Genomic DNA, 20,481 nt, shown 5'->3' with positions numbered 1-20,481 from the left:
TTCATTGAATCTTTATGGACTACTTTGCAGTCTGCATTCTGATTGTTATCGAAGTACCGAACATAAAGGGGCCTACTGATTAACAGTCCGCCGGATGGTATCTCGGCCTGTCAGTTAGAACAACATTTTGACAGTTCCGAACAAATGACAGGCCGATACCGTCCGGCGGACTGCTAATCAGTGGGCCCCTTAAGTCGACATACCAACTGTATAGAAAAGTGGATAAGTACTTATGTAAGGGCACCGACTCTACAGGCTCCGTCTCTGAACTAAATTTTACACCGGTATACAACGAAAAAAAATGTGGATGAATTACATCGTAAATTCCTAACGCAATTTTGAAATTGTCTGTCATTAAGTAGGTCCCTCAGCAAAACCTAGAATTGTAGATGTATTCGAGATCTTTTTGTCCATATTTCGGCTACCTATGCGGCTCGGCGGGCTAGCGCGCTATCCGGTTTGTGACAGACTCGCAGTTCGTTCACCCAGCGTAGACGTCGTGCCTCGTGCCCTGCTAAAGTAGGGCCCGCACGATTCGATCTTTACCGAATAATACATACCGTCGCCCGGGGTATGAATGTACCTGAAAATTTCTTAAAAATTACCCACGCAAATTGTATCATACAAAATCGACTAATATTTTCAATCACATGATACAATTTGAGTGGGTAGTTTTTAAGAAATTATCAGGTGATATCTCATTCCAGGTTCACCCTGCCATCCATTTTCACCCTTATTTCAAATTAGGGGTAACATCAGTCTTCTTAATAAGTCACCGGAGTAACAATATTGAACAGGTTAGGAACCACTGCTATTGGATACTAGGAAGTTTGTGATCCCTACTAATATTATAAATGCAAACTCTGTCTGTCTGTTTGTTACCTCTTCACACTTAAACCACTGAGCCGAATTAGATGAAATTTGGAATGGAGTTAGTTTAAACCCCGGGGAAAGACGGTACATAGTTATATCAATCGTCATCATTCCACGCAGACATAGTTGCAGGCAGAAGCTTGTATTGAATATGTATTTAATGCCAGGCAGAAGTGATACCTTTCAAAGCACACAAGATGACAACATAAATTGTTTTAATTTTAAGATTCTTTGATTGTCAATGGTACTCCATTTTAAAACGTCAGTGATATTTACTCAATCCTAGAGGATAACACTCCAACAAAATATTTTTTTTTTTTTTGCAATTTAATGTACCTTGATGTGTAAACTGTATTAAAAAAAAAAACAACTCTTAAAGTTAGTGGTACAAGCCCAATTAGCACAATGACACATATGTTTTATTATTAGAATTAGTGGCTCTGGGAGACCTTAAAATCTTCAGTTAAAATTTAATTCAGACAGCGGGTTTCATAATGTTGGAAATATGTCATTCGACATAGTAGTTTGTTCTGCGTTCAACATTTTGATATAGATATATGTATTAGACATTAAGTTGGGCTATTTGTTGTCTGGGAAATCACTAAGCTTCATGTCATAGACTTGGAAGCTTCTTGTATAGGAGTTAGGGAGTGCTCCCGGTACCGGTTTTCTGTATAAACAGAGTACCAGAATGTTCTGCATTCAACATTTTGATATAGATATATGTATTAGGCATTAAGTTGAGCTATTTGTTGTCTGGGAAATCACTAAGCTTCATGTCATAGACTTGGAAGCTTCTTGTATAGGAGTTAGGGAGTGCTCCCGGTACCGGTTTTCTATACAAACAGAGTACCAGAACCGGGAATTCCCAGTTCTCACCATACAAACTCAGTACCGGGAACATTCCCTAATAGGAGTCATCCTAGCTACACTCACTAAGAATACTAGGAGTATGACATCAAACTGCTTTAGCAATGGCAATGGTAACAAGGGATTTAAAGAAGTTTGGCCATAAAATATTAAGACTAGCTATCCTAAATCCTTAACCTTGTTTTCAGCAAAATGAAGTAAGAGCTTATGAATTCAGTTACCTTATTGCCAGGTAGAAGGTATCGTCCTCAGTTGTAAATACCGACAATACAGACAGTAAAATCCAACAACTAGTCATAAAAAACTTATCAGGAAACAATCGTACAAAAGACCTTGATAATCCCGCCTGTCATAACTTCACATCAATGAGACCAAACCATGGGTCATCCATCCCTATCATAAGTGCAATCACGCGGATGTGCGACAAGGACGGCCTACGGCTCCAACGTCTATTCAAAATGGACGGTTAACTGTTTCACATTTTTTTACCAGCCAGCTGCTCGAACAGCTGTTCACGCCGGTACACATGTAACCACGTTTTTAATGATCGAGTAATTTGGACAAATGATACTTGCTAGAAAAGAAAATGCAAGTTATCTTAGTAAGATTGCATATTAAATAAAGATAAATCTACGTATAGTAAGTACATTGGCTATGCACTACGCAAGCACCGTAATGCGAAAACAACGGAAAATTTTTAGTTTCTTCTATAATGGAACAAGAAAACAGCATCGTATTTTCATTTACACTTTAAATCTAGCATCAAGACGAGTTAAATAAATAGTTAGAGACACAATGAAAACGCCGTGAAAAGGGTACCATTTTGATTTCATCCTCCATATTGCAAATCTGAAAGCGCGAGAAATTTGCACCCTTATCCTGTTAGTATAGCCAAATAGTAGTTAGAAGAATCATTACAATTTAACATTTTATGCTTAGTCATAAACAAATCCGTTATAAGAAAACACCGGCCGGTCAATTATTATAGGACCTACCTTAACAAAGCTGATCGATGTTGTTGTACCTTCGATGTCCAGGAGAAGAATTTTGCATTTTTTGACGACCTCCCCGATTTCTTGAGTTTCATTTGCCATTGTACAAGTAGAGCACAACCTTTATATGGATGTACTTTTATAAAAAAATCTTAATTTGACTAGAAATTCTTCCACGCTACGCACCCCACACCACACAAAAAAGCATTGAGATTGAACGTAGGAAGGAGACAATGCAAACAGCCAATCCGCGAGAGAAACGGCAATAATGAAAGTTACCCCAGTTGAAGGTTGAAGTAAGATGAACGAATCGACTGAGATGAATGAGAGAGGGAGAAGACGAAACGGAAGGATATGAATCCTGGACAGATTCGCCAACACTGACGGGAAAAAACCTAAGTATTGCCGTATTTTATTACGCGTTTACCTTACTTAAAATATACGAAATAATAAAATAAAAATACAATGTATTGCTTTAACTTGCTTTAATTAATTCTATATTTAGCCATTTTATAGCATAATTGCAAAAGACAGAATATAAGACTTGACTTGGTATGGCGTTATTAGCCTATCAACCTTTTGCAATTTTACCATATTAAGTTTGTGGTTAAACTGGATAGTCTGCATTCTTGGAAACATTGATATCACTGCTTTGATGTGTCTGTGCACTGTTAGCTATTGTAGTATTTCTATGATATTTTAGGAGCTTAATATTTACCCTAACAGAGGTAAATGTAGTATCTCTCTAAAGGGCAACACTCACTTTTCTGTATATTGGTAGACATGTGTTTTCGCGCAAATTAGAAAATTGTTTTATTATTTTTTTGTTTTAGTTTGTTTATTTTTTTTATTATTTCGTACCAAAAAAATAACAAAATAACCCTTATCAAGTTTTACCAGACCAAGAATTCGCGTACGCTGTTTCACTTCCCAGCTTTTATGTATTTCTAACGAGATTAGTGAGATTACACAGCACATAACAGTAAACTATAAATTAATAAACTTAGGGTGGTATTCCATTTGTTGAATATTTTGGTTTAATGTCATTCGAGTCTCACTCTCTTGCTTAAGCAAATTGTGAGACAAAATACACATTGGACAAAGAAATTGAATAGGTGGAACACCACCCTTAAGCGGGCATTACATTATACAATTTGCAGAGCGCTAATTAAGTGTTGCTCGGCGAGATAAAAAAGAGCTTGTTCATTACACTACACTAGCTAGCGACGCTAGTTAGTGTCTTATTTTCATTTCAGCAGTGATCATCGTTCGAATCGAACGTCGCGCTTTTGGTCGAATTCTTTGTACATTTTGAGAAGCACTTTGTTACCATAATTTCTAATGTCTTTGTTTTTGTAATCTTTATGTTTTTTATCCCATAAAAATGGTATGTCTTTATAAAGTTCATGATTGAAGATGAAGATTTTAGCAGTAGGTACTTCCTTTTCTCTAGTCTGTGGCTCCGTCATTTTGAACTGAAATGCAATAACTAAAACAATAAAACATCCATCATACGCGTGTTCGAGTGCGACGGTGGCGTGCCGACAACTGACCTTACACAGTAAGCGCTGAGCGCGCTAAAACCATTTACACTATGCGTTCTAGTGCGCTAGATAGCGTTAGTGCGGCAGAGCACATGCGATCGCACTAGATTGGGTCACTAACTGGCTAACTGTCTTTACACTATACTAAATTAGTGCGCTAACTCAGCTAGCGCACTGCAAATTGTATAATGTAATGCCCGCTTTAGCTTTTATTGACTGCACCTACAAAATTTGTCCTCAATCAGTTAGTTACAGTTAGTGAAAAATGTAAAACCTCGGGCCTCGGTTGAAACGGTTGAAAATGCTCCATTCGCAAAAAGTTGCTTTACACTATTTTCCTAGGAAAAGAGTCTTTATATAGTTTCAAGTTTTTTTTTTTGTTTTTTTTTTTTAGTATAGTAGGTAGTCTTTAAGCTTACATCAGTCAATACTGCTAGCTTTTCACACTTAGCCATTGCCTTAGAAATGTGTAGATAAAATGTTTTATATTATAATTTTGATGTCATTTACCAGGATATTGTGTATTATAAACTCTCTTGTAACCGGAAACGCACTTACAAGCCCTCTGGTGTCGCGGGTGTCCATGGGCACGGTAATCGCTTACCATCAGGCGATTCGTCTGCTCGTACTCGTACTTCATAAAAAAACCTCAGATCCGAAATAAGTAAAATATCTGTTATACATAATATATAGGTTAAAGTCTGACAAAAAAAGAGTAGAAATTAAAAAGTGGCAATACTGTAGTGTCGTCCCTTTCAAATCAATTTATATAAGAGAACGGGACGACACCACAGAAGCACCTAGTAGAAGCCGTATTCCATCTATCCAATGGCATTGCGTCTTTACTCTCTCATTGATCAAAATGTGAGACAAAATACACATTGGGCAAAGAAATTGGACAGGTGGAATACCACCCTAAGCCAAACATTGGGTGCGTTAAGACATGAAAAAAAAGGTAATTAAAAGTAATAAAACACGTCAAGGTATGCTATTTTAGGTATATTGTTTGAATTATATTTTATTAAAACTTGAGAAAAAAGTTTTCTTACAAACCTCTATGTTACAGTCTTACGTCAAGTTATAAATTCTCTAACTTATATTCTATTAGAAAAGTAAGAAATTCCATTTATGCCTACTAGACACAAACCAGTAGGAATAAGTGAAAGATCTTTATTCTACGGGCAGTGCCAAATAATAGTCTTGGGTGAATTAAATTCTATCTCATCTCTACTAAGAAGTAGACCTTAAGTTATGTCCCTACCAGGGTATTAGTAGAAATGAGTGGAAGAAATTCCATCCCTTTTAATGGTGCAACGACGTCCATCCATAGAGTTAGACCAAGAAAAGTCTGCAGAGATTTTGACAGCACACACAGTGCCAGTGTTATTTATACGTTGTAATTTCATAGAAGTATGACGTTTAAAATAACACCTGCACTGCGTGTGCGGTCGCAATCTCTGCAGACTTTTCTTGGTTTTCATTTTGGGTGTCATTTTGACAAGTCATCCTTAGCCCTAAACCCTTTGAACGCTTTAAGTCATAAACGTCAAACACAAGGCTATGGGCGCAAGCGAGCTAATGTAAACCTTGCTTGAAAGTGAAGGTTACTTTGACTTAAGAAATAGTTATTCGTTACAAGCCGGCTCGTACAAATATTACCTTATTTTTAACCCATTATCACTGAATCTTTAATGTACAAATAGTCAAGTGACAGACAAAAAAATCTACATTAATATTTACAGTTGTCACATAAAATACAAAATTTAAATTAAAAATATCTAAGTAGACATTACCTAATATCAGAAGAGCTGGCACAAGTGGTCGAAAAATGTTACTTTAAGTTTTCAAAATGAGTATGGAAAGTTCTCAGACATTCTCCATACGGAAAGTTTCGCGATTTAGGAAACTTTGCGTCTGTACTAGTAGATACTTTGCAGGAAAAGCGAAGTTAGCTTTTAGTTAGTAGTTAGCGATCATTTGCACTAGCCCTTCAGGCTTACTATCGTTACTTAACCCTGAAAACGCCATACGTCACATTCAAAAATGTCTCACACACGCCTACGTCACAAGTATACATTGACAGAGTGTCATAACACGTACAAGCGTTATTATTGGCGTGGCCACTACTCCCGACTTTAGGCGTTTTGCATCAAAGGGTTAAAGAATAGGCTTTCTAGTTAGGCCATATAAATGACATGGAGTAACTAAAAAGCCAGCAAGATTAACTTACAAACATAATAATATGTCGGAATTTTTAATCCTGTACTGGAACCACATTTAGAATAACTGTTCATAATACATTTCTATCCCACTAACCCGGGATTAACCGTTTAAACCTGGAATTCCCATGGTTACCAGAACAATTTGACACTGGGTTAACGGTTTAACCGGTTAACACCGGGTTAGTGGGATGATGCATGTAGCCCTGAAGCGGTTTAGAAAACATACCTAAGGGCTCATTTAGACGACGCGCAAACTCGCATGTGAGTTTAGTTATACTGCGGACTATTGAGGTTGCATCCAATTCAGCCTATCGATCAAATACCGAGTCATAAACGTAATAAAACTCGCATGCGAGTTCTTGGACTGCCTAAGGGCTCATTTAGACAGTGCGAGAACTCGCATGCGAGTTTCATTACATTGCGGGTTTTGATCGGTCGGTTGAATTTGACGTAACCAACAGTCCGCAATGTTACTAATTGCATGCGAGTTCGCGCGCCGTCTAAATGAGCCCTAACGGCTCGGCCACGGCATCGAGCGACTTGCGACGGCGGGAGCGATAACCATAGGTTGGAGCGAAAGGTCTGATCGCTGTGTCACGCTCCAACCTATGATTATCGCTCCCGCCGTCGCAAGTCGCTCGATGCCGTGGCCGAGCCGTAAGTATTACAATAAGAGGTATATCGTATAGGAAGAATTAAAGCGCTTTCAAGTGATCTAATAAACTAGCTTTAGGGAACTTCTTTTCGTCACTCTTGAATTTCTTGATCAGCCTCGGTGTCCCGATGTTCACGTTGTCTGCTTTACGCTTCGGCGCCTGAAATAAAAAATAAATACATATTTGTAAAAACTTAAATATATAGAAAACACCCATGACTCAGGAACAAATATCTATGTTCATCACACAAATACATGCCCATACCGGGATTCGAACACAGGACCATCGGCTTGACAGGCAGGGTCACTACCCACTAGGCCAGACCGGTCGTCAATGTTTGGTTCTACATATTGGACTGGTCGTCGGCCTCGCTAGTACCACGGCCTGACCTCAACATCTGTGGTAACTTACCTTAGCCTCCTTGACAGGTGGAGTGACGGCAGCGAACACGAAGTTCCGCTTACTACTGGGGCCGGTGGGCTTGGGCTGGTCGTCGGCCTCGCCGGCTAGAGGCATCGCCAGCGCCGCTAGCCTCGCTAGCGCGCCCCGGCCTCGCGTTAGTAGAGAACCGTGGTAGTTTTGCTGAAATATTTACAGTATACATTAAGATACAGCTACCGCAAATTAAGTTTAAACAGTGCAAGAAGATCCCTATATATTTACAGGAAGAGATTTCACTTGTCACCAAAAAAAGACCTGGGTGCGTAGACAAGATGCTAATCATTCACGCTCCGTAGCGTAGCGTAGTTATCTCTCTCTATCACTCTTCCATATTAATGCGACAGAGACAGTTGCGTTTCGTTCGCTACAGAGCATTGACATTGGTATTTTGTCTACGGACCCAGGAATAGCGGTTTCCGGTCTCTTAGCACCAGCAGTAGGCTCTATATTTTTATTTCTCAATAACATCAATAAGTCTAAATGGATTTGGGTGAAATTTGGCACACACAGGTCAACCCGTTTTATCTACGTGTAGTTAACTGGATCTATAACCCTTTTATTCAGGACCTCACCTCCTAAAGGGGTTCAAAGAACAGAGGAGGTACAGAATAACAGCTTCTGCGCGTACTAAGGCAGTATACCTATTACCTAGTTAATAAAATCGTCGTGTTTTCCATACCTGAAACACGGTTAACGGCTGGTTACGAGCCGGCTCTTCCCTCACAACCTTCTTCTCCACCGCCACGGTTTCCACCTTCGCACCGCGCCCATTGGCTTCCATCACCAGACTGGACATGGTGCGGGAGCAGAGGTTCGCCTTGATTATGGTGCTTCGGTCTATACTGATGCTGTGCTCTTCTGTTTCGTTCTCTTTCTGCAATAAACATGACACATAAATCATACAAGTCACTTCGGTATTTCAACTCCAAGTAAGGACACAGATTTCCTGTAACAGGAGTTGGGGACTCCATAACCACTTTTAATTTTTTTACGTTGATGTATTCAGATTTCTAGATTTGTTTTTTTTAGGAAAAGCCATTGGAAAATATCTAATGATGTTTGATGCGTGGGGACAAAGCAGGATAAAATACCTACGTCGTTTTTATAGGAGGCATGAAACCATGAAACTGTAAGTGCCCTTTAAAATGTAGAAGCCTTATTTCCATTATTTTTACTTGCGCTTTGTCTAAATTGCAAGACCGTATAAGGTAAGGTGGGTGGGGGGGTAGGACTAACATAGTTTATTTTGCTTGGGGCAAGACAAACAGTATAAGGATTCCATACAAATTATAGTCTTGCCCCGGTGGTGATAGTCTTACCTCACCTTACCTTGACTGAAGTTCGAACCGAAAATGATTTTATGATAAAATAAAATATGAACAAGAGTAATTTTGATTCAACAAATAAACATACCAAGTTCCTAAGGAAGACTTCGCGTTCGTGCCTCTGCTTTCTCCACTGCTCTTCAGATTCGAATTCCTCTTCCTGACTTTCAGCGAACAACTCGGGCACGGCACCAGGCTCCTCCTCGCCATCTGAAGTGTTATAATGTAACTCTAGACAAAAAAATACTGACAGGAGAAAAAAACATGTTTGATAGATGGTGCTGTCCGGAGTGTCCGGCCACGTACAATATGGGGTAAACGGGGCGCCTATACACGGGTGACAATACTTGAATCAGAATCAAGTCACGAATAAAAATTCGTGATAAACTTAAAACTAAAATTACATCCAAGAGTTTAAGTAAAAACTACAAATATTCATAAAATTGGTAAGATTTAAAGTTTCCCACGAAATGGTCTCGCCTCAGCATAATACTGACCCGAAAGTCAGCGCTGATCTTCCGGCGACACCATTTGTGGGTCACTTTAGGTCACACACTGAACGCAGCCTTTGCAGCGGCGACCGGCGCCATCTTGTCTACTGTCTACGGCAGTAGGAGGACTAGGAGGACTAAACTGAACATTGAACAATAAAAATACTTCGCACTTCGTGCTTGCCCTATTCCAAGTGTCCGACATACTAAGAAGTACCTATAATGACACAACAGGACAGATTAGACAGCATAGCTGATACTTGGGCGCCGTCTAAGGCATGTATAGCAATGAAGACTGAAGGGCAAGATGCAAATGTTCGCCATAGTCGCAACTTCAGTACCTTGGCTGGTGGACAGCGCGATCGTCAGAGGGTTTGTTACTCGAGTCCGCCAGTTCGGACGGTGATTTTTAGGGTTCCGTACCCAAACGGGACCCTATTACTAAAACTCCACTGTCCGTCTGTCTGTCACGAAGCTGTATCTCATGAACCGTGATAGCCAGACAGTTGAAATTTTCACAGATGATGTATTTCTGTTGCCGCGATAACAACAAATACTAAAAAGTACGGAACCCTCGGTGGGCGAGTCCGACTCGCACTAGTCCGGTTTTTTTCTATTAAATCCCTTCATTCGAAAACTATACACTAAGAAATACCTAGATTCTTCCACCGAAATTTCCTCTGTCGTCCACCATCACCCAAGTCACCGTCTTCAAACAGCAGCTCTTGAATCAGTCGCACTTCGCGCTTGTCTTGATCCAATACATCACGCCTGAAACATAACGAGGCCTACATGAGCTACATTTTTTTTTAACTTATTGCTAACTATCTTTCTTTAGACAGTCTACTCGTCAAATCGAATCAAACGAGACTAAAATTGGTCCGTTTTATTACCGTCCTAGTAGCCATCTCACATGATTGTACTAAACATAATGGTATTTGACTGTATTTAAAATCAATTATTTCACACCATGCTAGAAATAAAGCACCAGATAATTATTAGAAAAACATAGATAGCAGTTATTTTTAAACACAAGTTCTATTTAATAAATCTGATAGAAATATAAAAAGTAGGTGAGATGACCGTGGCTCATTGTGTAATGTTTCATACAAATACCAAATTGTTTTGACAGTTCTTAAAAAGAAACTGATTTGACTCGTAGGAGAATACCCTATTGCATTATCATCCAAATAACGTAGAGACTACTCACATGTGTATCTACTCCAGCTCTCTCTGCAGCTGGCCCTGATGGAACGTGTCATCGTCACCTTTCCCGCGCTCTATTCTGTCCAGGCCTCGTCATCCGACCGACCCACCTTCAGCCTACACGTATCTATCACAGCTCCAGTCTGTCCCGACCTCGTCTTCTTACCCCTCTCATTTTCAGACCCAAGCTACTACTACTCACATGTGTATCTGCTCCAGCTCTCGCTGCAGCTGGCCCTGATGGACCGTATCAATATCACCTTTCTCGCGCTCCATTCTGTTCAGGCCTCTTCATCCGACCGACCCACCTTCAGCTTACACCTATCAATCACAGCTCCAGTCTGCCCCAGCCTCGTCTTCTTACCCCACTCATTTTCAGACCAACGCTGCTACTACTCACATGTGTATCTGTCCCAGCTCTCGCTGCAGCTGACCTTGATGGAACGTGCCATCATCACACTCCTCGCGCTCCATTCAGTCCAGGCCTCGTCATCCGACCGACCCACCTACAGCCTACACCTATCTATCACAGCTCCGGTGTGTCCCGGCCTCGTCTTCTTGCCCCACTCATTTTCAGATCCAAGCTGCTACTACTCACAAGCGTATCCGTCCTAGCTCTCGCTGCAGCTGGCCTTGATGGAACGTGTCATCATCACACTCCTCGCGCTCCATTCTGTAGAGGCCGCGCTCATCCTCGTCCCCTGATCCCACCCATTCATCTTCGGACGTCAGCTCGGCCTCGTGAGGTACAGACCACGTGACTACTCACATGTGTATCTGCCCCGGCTCTCGCTGCAGCTGGCCCTGATGGAACATGTCATCATCACACTCCTCGCGCTCCATTCTGTCGAGGCCGCGCTCGTACTCGTCCCCTGAGCCCTCCCATTCATCCTCGATCATCAGCTCGACCTCGTGACGTACAGATCACGTGACTACTCACATGTGTATCTGCCCCAGCTCTCTCTGCAGCTGGCCCTGATGGAACGTGTCATCGTCGCCCTCCTCGCGCTCCATTCTGTCGAGGCCTCTCTCATCCTCGTCCCCTGACCCCACCCATTCATCCTCGGACGTCAGCTCTGCTTCGTTCTCGAAGAATTCCGCCATCTTACGATTCTTCTTTTGTTTTTGAGGCTTCACTTCTACCTGCAATTGATGTCTTTCTTTGAGTGACATGATGACATGATTAATACCTATTTATCACATTGTTACTTTCTGAATTGAAATTCTCAGATTCGAGTTTGGTGCTTCAGTAAACATACAAAATGTGTAAAGGATTGATCGTAGTGGATCACTGGAGCTTACATTACTCTGCGTTTACGCAGAAAGAATGCGCTAAGAACGCGATTGAATAGGGAATATTACGCGAAACTGTGCGTAGGAGGCGCCACTACCACTATCCGTCACAATCTGGGGGTCTACCGCGAAACAAGAAAATCGAAATTTCGTTATCTAACCTCTCTATCACTTGCATATTCGAGAGATAAATAGGCAGATAAATAAATATCGATTTTCGCGTTTCCCGGTATAGACCCTTGTTAACAAACCGCCTTGATGCATCAATTTCATATTTTATTGTCTGTGAAAACTTGTCAAAAAACAGTTTAAGGCACAGTATGTATAAGTTACTCTATGGTTTACTAGAGGAGCTAGTGCTGCACTCTGGCGGCAGAACATTGCAGTAATACCCCCTGTTGTAGAGGAGCCCCGCTGCATATGCGTGTATATACCTACACGAAGCTGTGCAAACTGTACGCAAGACGTGTCACTGTCACTGCATATTCGCTACAACAAGCTTTTGTATGATCAGTATAATAGCACTATGTGTACAATTTGGAATACTAAATATAGAGTCAAATAAATAAATTGTTAGTTTGATACACTTGCCTCATTCTCCTCGGAATCATATTCAACTATTCTTTCCACGCCATTATCTTCTTCAACTTCCGACATGAAATCTTCACCTTCGTCGGAATGCAACAGTTCTTCTTCATCTTCGTCATCTAAAACAATATAATAAATAAAATCACATGTATATTTTTTAGTCCAAAGACTAATTAAGAGTTTGAACACGCTGTTTTCATGTTAAGTGCTACGTCAAGTCGGTGCAAACTTAGCGTGGTCGGCTTATACGACATAATGGCCATGCTGAATAGGCGTAAAAACTGATGTAGACGATTCTATTTACTTGCGCCAGTTTTCCTGATTGTGGCTACAGCATTTGACTGGCAAGAATCGTGACGCAACGTTATTGACGTTAGCAACTGGTATCGTCTAAAGGGCTTGTATTTGTACAAAAGAACTGACTGCTTCGTACTTTCAACACGTGCGTCGTAGTTGTTCGTTATAACTATTTAGTTAATTTTAGTTTATTAGTGGAAATCAAGGGGACAATCAGCAGTGGGACACTATAATGGGCTAAAAAAAACAAATATTAGACCGATTACGTTTAAAATATGAATAGAATTTACTTTACCTGATATTTGAAGAGCCCGTTTTTCAAGTTTCCTTTTCTTCAATTTCTTCTTCTTAGCTGGTTTCTCCGCATCTACATAACTTTCATCATCACTGTCAATGGTGAACTTCTTTCTCATATGATTTACAGCATCAAAGGAAACTGCTTCATTTTCAGTACCATTATCAAATATTATCTTTTTTCTATTTGAATCTTCAACTGGCTCATCCATTTCTTGAAGAATCGAATCAAGCAGATCCTTTTCCTCTTGTTTTTTAATAGGTTCTTTCTCAGTATTAGTTGTATCTTTTTCAGGTCCATCTTCTTGAGATACAAATTGATTGTCATAGAATTTGCCAGTACACAGTGCAAGGATGTCTTCGCCGATAGGGCATTGCGATTCAGTCAGTTGTGATTCGGCGGGTATTACATTTTGCGTCTGAGTGAATTTTCCAGAACACATGCCAACAACGTCATCTAAACTTGGCTGTAAATTTAAAAAAAACGAGTTTAAGTTAGTTAATGTGGGAGTTCGTGCCGCTCACGCATCGGCCTCCACAGTCACCAGACCCGTTGTCTAAACAGCAATGCATAAATCGTCTGCAATAGACGCAAAAGCCTGTGATGATGACGTTAGCTTATGATGAAGAGTCAACAATTTAACTGAACTTACCTGATTCACGGGTTGTGTCTCACAAATAACATCAATGTTGGTAGGAACACTTAAAACTTTATCAGTAGTACTTGGTTCTTGTGTATTAGTATTCAAAATAGAGAAGGTTTGAGTGGTCATATCAGCACAGTCTTCATGTGAATTTTTCTTTGTATCTTCGCTTGTACTACTTGGATTAATGCTTGTCTGACTACCAAATAAATCTTCTGAATGTGACTGATTTGTTTGAGCTAGTGGTATTACATCATCTGTAACAGAAAGTAATACTTATTTAACTTATACTGTTACACTAAAAACAGTAAAAACTCATTCATATCTCGTACATAATTACCTTGGGAATCTTTAACAATTTGACTAACTATAGCAACATGATTAACTGTGATGCTATCAACAGCACCAACGGGATTATCGTTTACGTTACTGCTTTCATCATCAGAATCTTCAAACGCTTTCAAAATTCTTCCCTTTTTGGTTTTTGATTGATTCTCTTCTTCATCAGAAGATTCGTCGCTAGATTCTTCACTTTCTTCATCCTCGTCTTCGTTATCTGCATCCTCTGTATCATCAACGTTACCTTCAGCTTCATTAGCCTGTTCTCCTGCTTCCTCGTCCTCGGAAACTTCAGCTTCGTCATCGATCATAGCACTCTTTTTTCTTGGTTTATCTTTCATATCACAATCGTCTTCCTCCAACTCCTCTTCTTGACTTTCCGATGATGAATCTTTCACCACATCTTCTTTCTCTTCCAATTTTGCCTCTATCTTCTCCAAATCGTCACCATCGGAATCTTCTCCCCTTAGAGTATTCATTTCTTCATGCTGTTGTTTTTCCTCTTCCAACCTCTTTGCCCATTCGAGGGACCTCTGTTCAGATATTTGTTCTTCTAATTCTTGTCTTAGTTTTAAATGTTGCATTCCTGGTTTGATCCTGTACAGAAATAACATTATGTAAAGTAACGGTATTTGATTGATATTCAGATAAGTATACAAAGATCTGTCAATTACTTACGTTAATTCCCTTTCTCGTTCCTTTTCTTCAGGTGTTTTCAATTTTGAAAAGTATGAAAACCTCTCCTTCAATAGTTCTACACCAGTTAGTTTTCTCGGCACTACAGGATTGCTGCCATCTAAATCAATCACCATTCCTGGAGCTCCCGTGAGTTTTGGTTTCTTATTTAAATTATATGGATCTCTAATAAGCATTGGAGAGTCTACTGCAGTTGCATTATCTGAAATATTAATTAGTTTTATTAGAACAAATTACAATTCATACATAATTTGAGATTTCAACATTTTTGATTCAACCAACTAACCTTTTGCATTATCAATAATACTTTCCAAGTCTTCCATATTAATATCAACATCATCAAAATCGTCATCAAAGTCAGCATCATGTGAATTGTCTTTAAAGTTTTCGTTCGCGGCTTTATTTGTATCTAATTCTACGTCAATTTTTTTTCTGTTATTATCATCACTGGAACCACTTCCAGCTCCATTTGCCGAAGAATTTTCCAAATCTTGTGCCTTATCTATGTCTTCAGTATTCTGCATTTTTTCTGTTTCGTACCGTAGTTCCATCAACTGGCTTTCGATTGCAGTTGCCAGTTTGGTATTAGGTTCAGACTCTGCAATAATTTCTTCGGAGTCATCCTTCATTTCAACATCATCATCTTGTCCAGAAATATCATTATTGGACATATTTTTACTACCATCATCAGTATTTGGCATATATTTATCACCTACGTCAGTATTTAACAAATCGCTATCAACAATATTAGCATTTGACAAATCTAGCTCTTTTTGGACAATTTCTACTGTCAAATCTGGTAAATCATTTTCATTAGTTTCTTCTGTTTCATTGACAGGTTCTTCTACAGTATTTTCTTCGGATTTATTAGCATTTTGGGGTACATTGTTTTCATCACTTGCTACCTTGTCACCTTGAGCACTAACTTGAGGACCTGGCTCTTTATTATCTTCTGTTGTAGTATCATTAGTTTCTTCCTCTTCTTCAGATTCACTCTTACATAGCTCCATCATTTCTTTATTTCTTTGCTCCAATAATTTACTGCAACAAAACAATAGGTCAAATTTATATTGCTACTATTACTATCACTGATCTAATCTGTCACTTGCCTTTAACTACTTACTAAACTGCTTAACTGCTTTTCAGTAATGGAACAAGACAGTAGAACCCGTGAAGTATATTTTTGTGCAAACTGGGGGAATTCTTTTTCCCAGTAAAGTACCCATAGGTACATGAAAAACAGGGAATGAGTTTTACATATATTATATTAGTAGATTTTTACATATATTATATTAACTTACACATATTGCTTCAACTGATCACTGTTCATCTTCACTGGCAAAGCTTTGCCGTCAGCGGACAATGCAGGCCTCCTCCTGTTCATTATGTCTTTTAGCGATAATGCTTTAGGTCTGTGGTAGGGGAGAGACACTTCCTTCTCTCTTAGCATCCGGTTTGATTCACTCTTTATCTTTTGCATATTCTCCATTGCTTGCTTGGCTGACATCTTAAACAGTTAATTGTTTGGTCATTAATATGTAAGTATAAAACATTCCACTCTGATATTACAAATACAAACATATCCATGTCAGTCTGTCACCTTTGACAGCAAAATTACATAAGCAATTTGAATAGCATATCCCTTTATCTAGCAAACTTCCACAGTGAGTATGTCTATTTGATATTAATTTAATAAACTTAAAAAATTTAAATGATGTATGCCAACAAAAGGGATACAGAAAGCTTGGTAATTTTGCAAATTACCCTTGTTAAATAAATTATAATTAGGTAATATAAGTAACTTATAATAAACCAAACCTTCAATGTTTAGTACAGATTTGTTATTGATAAAACAAAAGTTTCAAAGATCTTACTCTGGCTGGTTTTGGCTTTTCTTGTGGGGATATCATGATAGTTGACTTCTGACTTGGCTTCTTTTTCCTTTGTTTCTGGACTTGTCTGCTCTCTTCATCAGATGAGGTGTCAGGATCGCAAATGCCAGACTTTAAGAGCATAGACCTCTGCTTTATTTTCTGAAAATTATCAAGTTGTGTCAAGTTAAATTCTTAGATAGCCTTCTAGAAATCATAATACATATCTACAAAAAATACCAGAAAATAGTTGTAGGGTAAACAGCTTTAATATTTGCTATTCCCCTTAGTATGGGCCACTCATGTTAGGATTTCTATAGCATCTAGCCGCCCAGAGACCGCCGAGGCATATAAAAAGGTGTCCTGTTCCAATGAATCTTAAATTTGACAAATCATAATTGCATTTTCCTTGACAAATTTAGGCTAAAGGATACGGGTTCTTGATAATATTAGTGGGGTTGAATGTGCAACATGTATTAACATGCTCACTGTACTACAGTCACCTGCAATAACATGTTACTCTTTGAAGGCTGCAAAAATATCTGACACAATCTTATTTGTACAGCCATAAGAGTGTGTCACATATTTTTGCGGCCTTGAAAGAGTAACATATTATTGCAGGTGACCATACTAGGCCAAATGACACATATTACATGTATGATTAAAATTAAATGTACAAATACAACAATTCTTACAGTGAACACATTTAGGAAGATAACCTTTTTTATATTTGATTTGATACTGCTGTCCTACCTACCTTAACCTACGGTGCCCAAAACCTGGAGCCCCATCAAGAAACACACACATAAACTGAAAATTTGTCAAAGGGCAATGGAACGGTCCATGTTAAAAATTAAAATTAAAGACAGAATCAGAAATGACACTATAAGAGAGAAAACTGGGGTAAAAGATGTAATACATACAATAAAAAAGCGTAAATGGGCCTGGGCTGGCCATATATGTCGTACTACAGATAACCGGTGGACCAAACATGTCACAGAATGGTTACTAATAGACACACCGAGAAAACAGAAAAAACCGAATACAAGAATTCTTACAGTGAACACATTTAGGAAGATAACCTTTTTTATATTTGATTTGATACTGCTGTCCTACCTACCTTAACCTACGGTGCCCAAAACCTGGAGCCCCATCAAGAAACACACACATAAACTGAAAATTTGTCAAAGGGCAATGGAACGGTCCATGTTAAAAATTAAAATTAAAGACAGAATCAGAAATGACACTATAAGAGAGAAAACTGGGGTAAAAGATGTAATACATACAATAAAAAAGCGTAAATGGGCCTGGGCTGGCCATATATGTCGTACTACAGATAACCGGTGGACCAAACATGTCACAGAATGGTTACTAATAGACACACCGAGAAAACAGAAAAAACCGAATACAAGATGGAGAGATGAGCTAAGAAATTTCGACAGATATTGGTGGAGAACAGCACAGAATAGGAAGGAATGGGAGAAACTGGGGGAGGCCTTTTCCACACACGCGGCATGCAAATGAACAAAATAAATTGAAAAACAAATAAAATTTAATTAATAAATGTAACAACAATGAAAGTGTAAAAATAACAAAAACGCATGAAATAAAGGCTATTACTATTACTATAACTATTACTAACCTTTTTTAACAATTAGGGTAATTTACCTGCTTGATAGATTCTATCCCAGACCCCGAATCATCAGAATTACTGCCATCTCTCTCCTCTGATGATTTTAAAGGGCTTTTACGCTGAGGTTCTGGCCCTTTGGACCGAGAGTTGAGCAGCCCTTTAAACTTATTGTGCAGTTTACTTCTTTTGTCACTTATCCGGGCACTTTCATTCTTTATGTTATCATCACTAGAGTCCTCATTGCTAATCAATCTAGATTTCCGTGGAATTTTGTCATCTTCACTATCCGATGAGTTATTCAGTTCATTCGATTTTCCAGGTGATCTCATCTTACTGCTATTGTTAGTTTTTCTGGAACTCCTAGAGTTATCATCACTAGAGTCAGCATTAGGGACCAATCTAGACTTCCTTGGCAATATATCATCTTCACTATCTGATGAGTTGTTTGATTTACTAGCTTTCCTGGGTGATAGCTCATTCTTCTTACTTTTTCTGGTACTCTTATTCTTACTAGTGGCATTGTTATCACTGGAGTCGCTAAAATCCAATCTAGATTTGCGCGGAAGTGTATCATCTTCACTTTCTGATGAACCATTTGATTTACTTTTCTCAGGTGATGTACACCTATTTTTAATAATTTTTTTATCCCTCTTCTTACTTTGCTCATTTTTCACACCTTCATTCTTAGATGACGTGATATCTTCATCACTAGAGTCTTTAGCAAGTAATCTTGATTTTCGCGGAAACATATCATCTTCGCTTTCTGAAGGAATATGTGGTTTAATTGCTTTCTTTGTTGGTGTCAAATTGTTCTGTATATTTTCCTTATCTGCCTCCACTTCACTGTCGCTGTCGGAAAAGCGCTTGACCCGTTTTCTTACGCTTTTCACAGCCCCATCGTCACTACTCGAACCATCGTCCACAGTGAGGTTATTCCTCTGATTATCACACTTCAGGGGAGATATATCTAATAAAGTATCAAAGGAACTTGAAGATGGAGATTTGTCTAATAAACTATCAACATTTTCCTTGTCTTGAAGCACGGAGGCAATTGTTTCGTCATTTAGTTCAGCCATTGTAATCGTAACGTAAACACTTCAATAATCGAGTAACTAAATTATATACGAATAAAATGGGTTACTAATATCAGTCATATTTTCCTGAATCGCACTATTTCCTAACGAACAAAGTGCACAAGGTATTTTAAGCAGATTATTTAGCTCATAACAATGCTGAATTTACACTTTATCGTGAAGCGACAATTTGGTTGACTTTTGACAGTTGACACTTCGTTTTCGCGCCTTTCAAGGGGATCGTTCCAAAAACATATGTTTAAAGTAGCACACACGCACGGGAACGGGGACTACCGCGAGTGAATTTTCCGCTAGGGGCGCTACTGTGGCGAATTTACAAATAAAGTTGGTCAAGCAAATCTTGTCAGTAGAAAAAGGCGCGAAATTCAAATTTTCTATGGCACGATAACCCTTCGCGCCTATATTTTTTAAATTTGCCGCCTTTTTCTAATAACAAGATTTGCTTGACCATCTATATATAATATTTCTCGGAACGTTCGCGGAAAATGAAATTCCCTCGATATTCCTCTGAGAAAGCACGGTTCAAGGATGAACGCCATACGTAGTTCATGCGCCCTACAAGTAACGTTTCAGATAACGCCACCAGTATTTTCTATAAGATATCCTAAAATAAACAAATCTTACGGTCAGGATTCTGCAATTATCATTCGACTATTTCTACTATAAATAAGTTTTTGGCAAAAATTTAATTTATACTTACTTACTCCTCTGGCGCAGCGACCCAAAGTGTGTCTTGGCCTCTAAGGCCAAGCGCGCACCACGACTTTTTGTCGCGCGATAATTTAGTCCTTATTTAGTCGCAGAAATGTAACGTATGTGTTTATATGGCAGTGCGCGCATATGCGACAAAAAATCGCAGCGATTTTAAAATTGTGATTTGTCACATTTTTCCGCGACTGCTCGCGACGCGATTGTCGCAAAGTGAATTGCAGCATACGGAGCTGTATGGCCCCGCGCGCACTGCGATTATAAAATCGCACCCCGGACCTCAGTCGGCATTTGGCTCTCCAAGCGTCAACATATCGGAACCTGCTTCTCCAATGGAACCACAAGATGAGACGCTTGATGTTGACCGTTTAATTATGGAAATAGAAGGAGATCACCTTTGTGTC

General features: G+C 39.1%; 1 protein-coding gene across 1 annotated transcript in view; it reads right to left on the bottom strand.

Moving 5' to 3' along the window:
• LOC134799441 (claspin-like) overlaps nucleotides 1-19,530 on the bottom strand; it is a 35,559-nt gene extending 16,029 nt beyond the window's left edge. The window contains exons 1-16 of the mRNA XM_063771840.1: nucleotides 18,311-19,530; nucleotides 16,646-16,804; nucleotides 16,073-16,278; nucleotides 15,058-15,812; nucleotides 14,754-14,973; nucleotides 14,077-14,672; nucleotides 13,746-13,993; nucleotides 13,094-13,559; nucleotides 12,501-12,620; nucleotides 11,561-11,759; nucleotides 10,070-10,185; nucleotides 9,012-9,133; nucleotides 8,278-8,472; nucleotides 7,569-7,739; nucleotides 7,240-7,316; nucleotide 7,100 (exon numbers count right to left, since the gene is read on the bottom strand). Coding sequence (XP_063627910.1) covers nucleotide 7,100; nucleotides 7,240-7,316; nucleotides 7,569-7,739; nucleotides 8,278-8,472; nucleotides 9,012-9,133; nucleotides 10,070-10,185; nucleotides 11,561-11,759; nucleotides 12,501-12,620; nucleotides 13,094-13,559; nucleotides 13,746-13,993; nucleotides 14,077-14,672; nucleotides 14,754-14,973; nucleotides 15,058-15,812; nucleotides 16,073-16,278; nucleotides 16,646-16,804; nucleotides 18,311-19,351 — 4,692 coding nt within the window. The 5' untranslated portion in view covers nucleotides 19,352-19,530. The remainder of the gene's footprint in view (nucleotides 1-7,099; nucleotides 7,101-7,239; nucleotides 7,317-7,568; nucleotides 7,740-8,277; nucleotides 8,473-9,011; nucleotides 9,134-10,069; nucleotides 10,186-11,560; nucleotides 11,760-12,500; nucleotides 12,621-13,093; nucleotides 13,560-13,745; nucleotides 13,994-14,076; nucleotides 14,673-14,753; nucleotides 14,974-15,057; nucleotides 15,813-16,072; nucleotides 16,279-16,645; nucleotides 16,805-18,310) is intronic.
• Between the last annotated feature and the right edge of the window lie 951 nt (nucleotides 19,531-20,481).

This window comes from Cydia splendana, chromosome 18, assembly GCF_910591565.1.
Source record: "Cydia splendana chromosome 18, ilCydSple1.2, whole genome shotgun sequence".
Taxonomy (NCBI): Eukaryota; Metazoa; Arthropoda; class Insecta; order Lepidoptera; family Tortricidae; genus Cydia; species Cydia splendana.
This window is presented reverse-complemented; position numbering and strand designations above follow the sequence as displayed.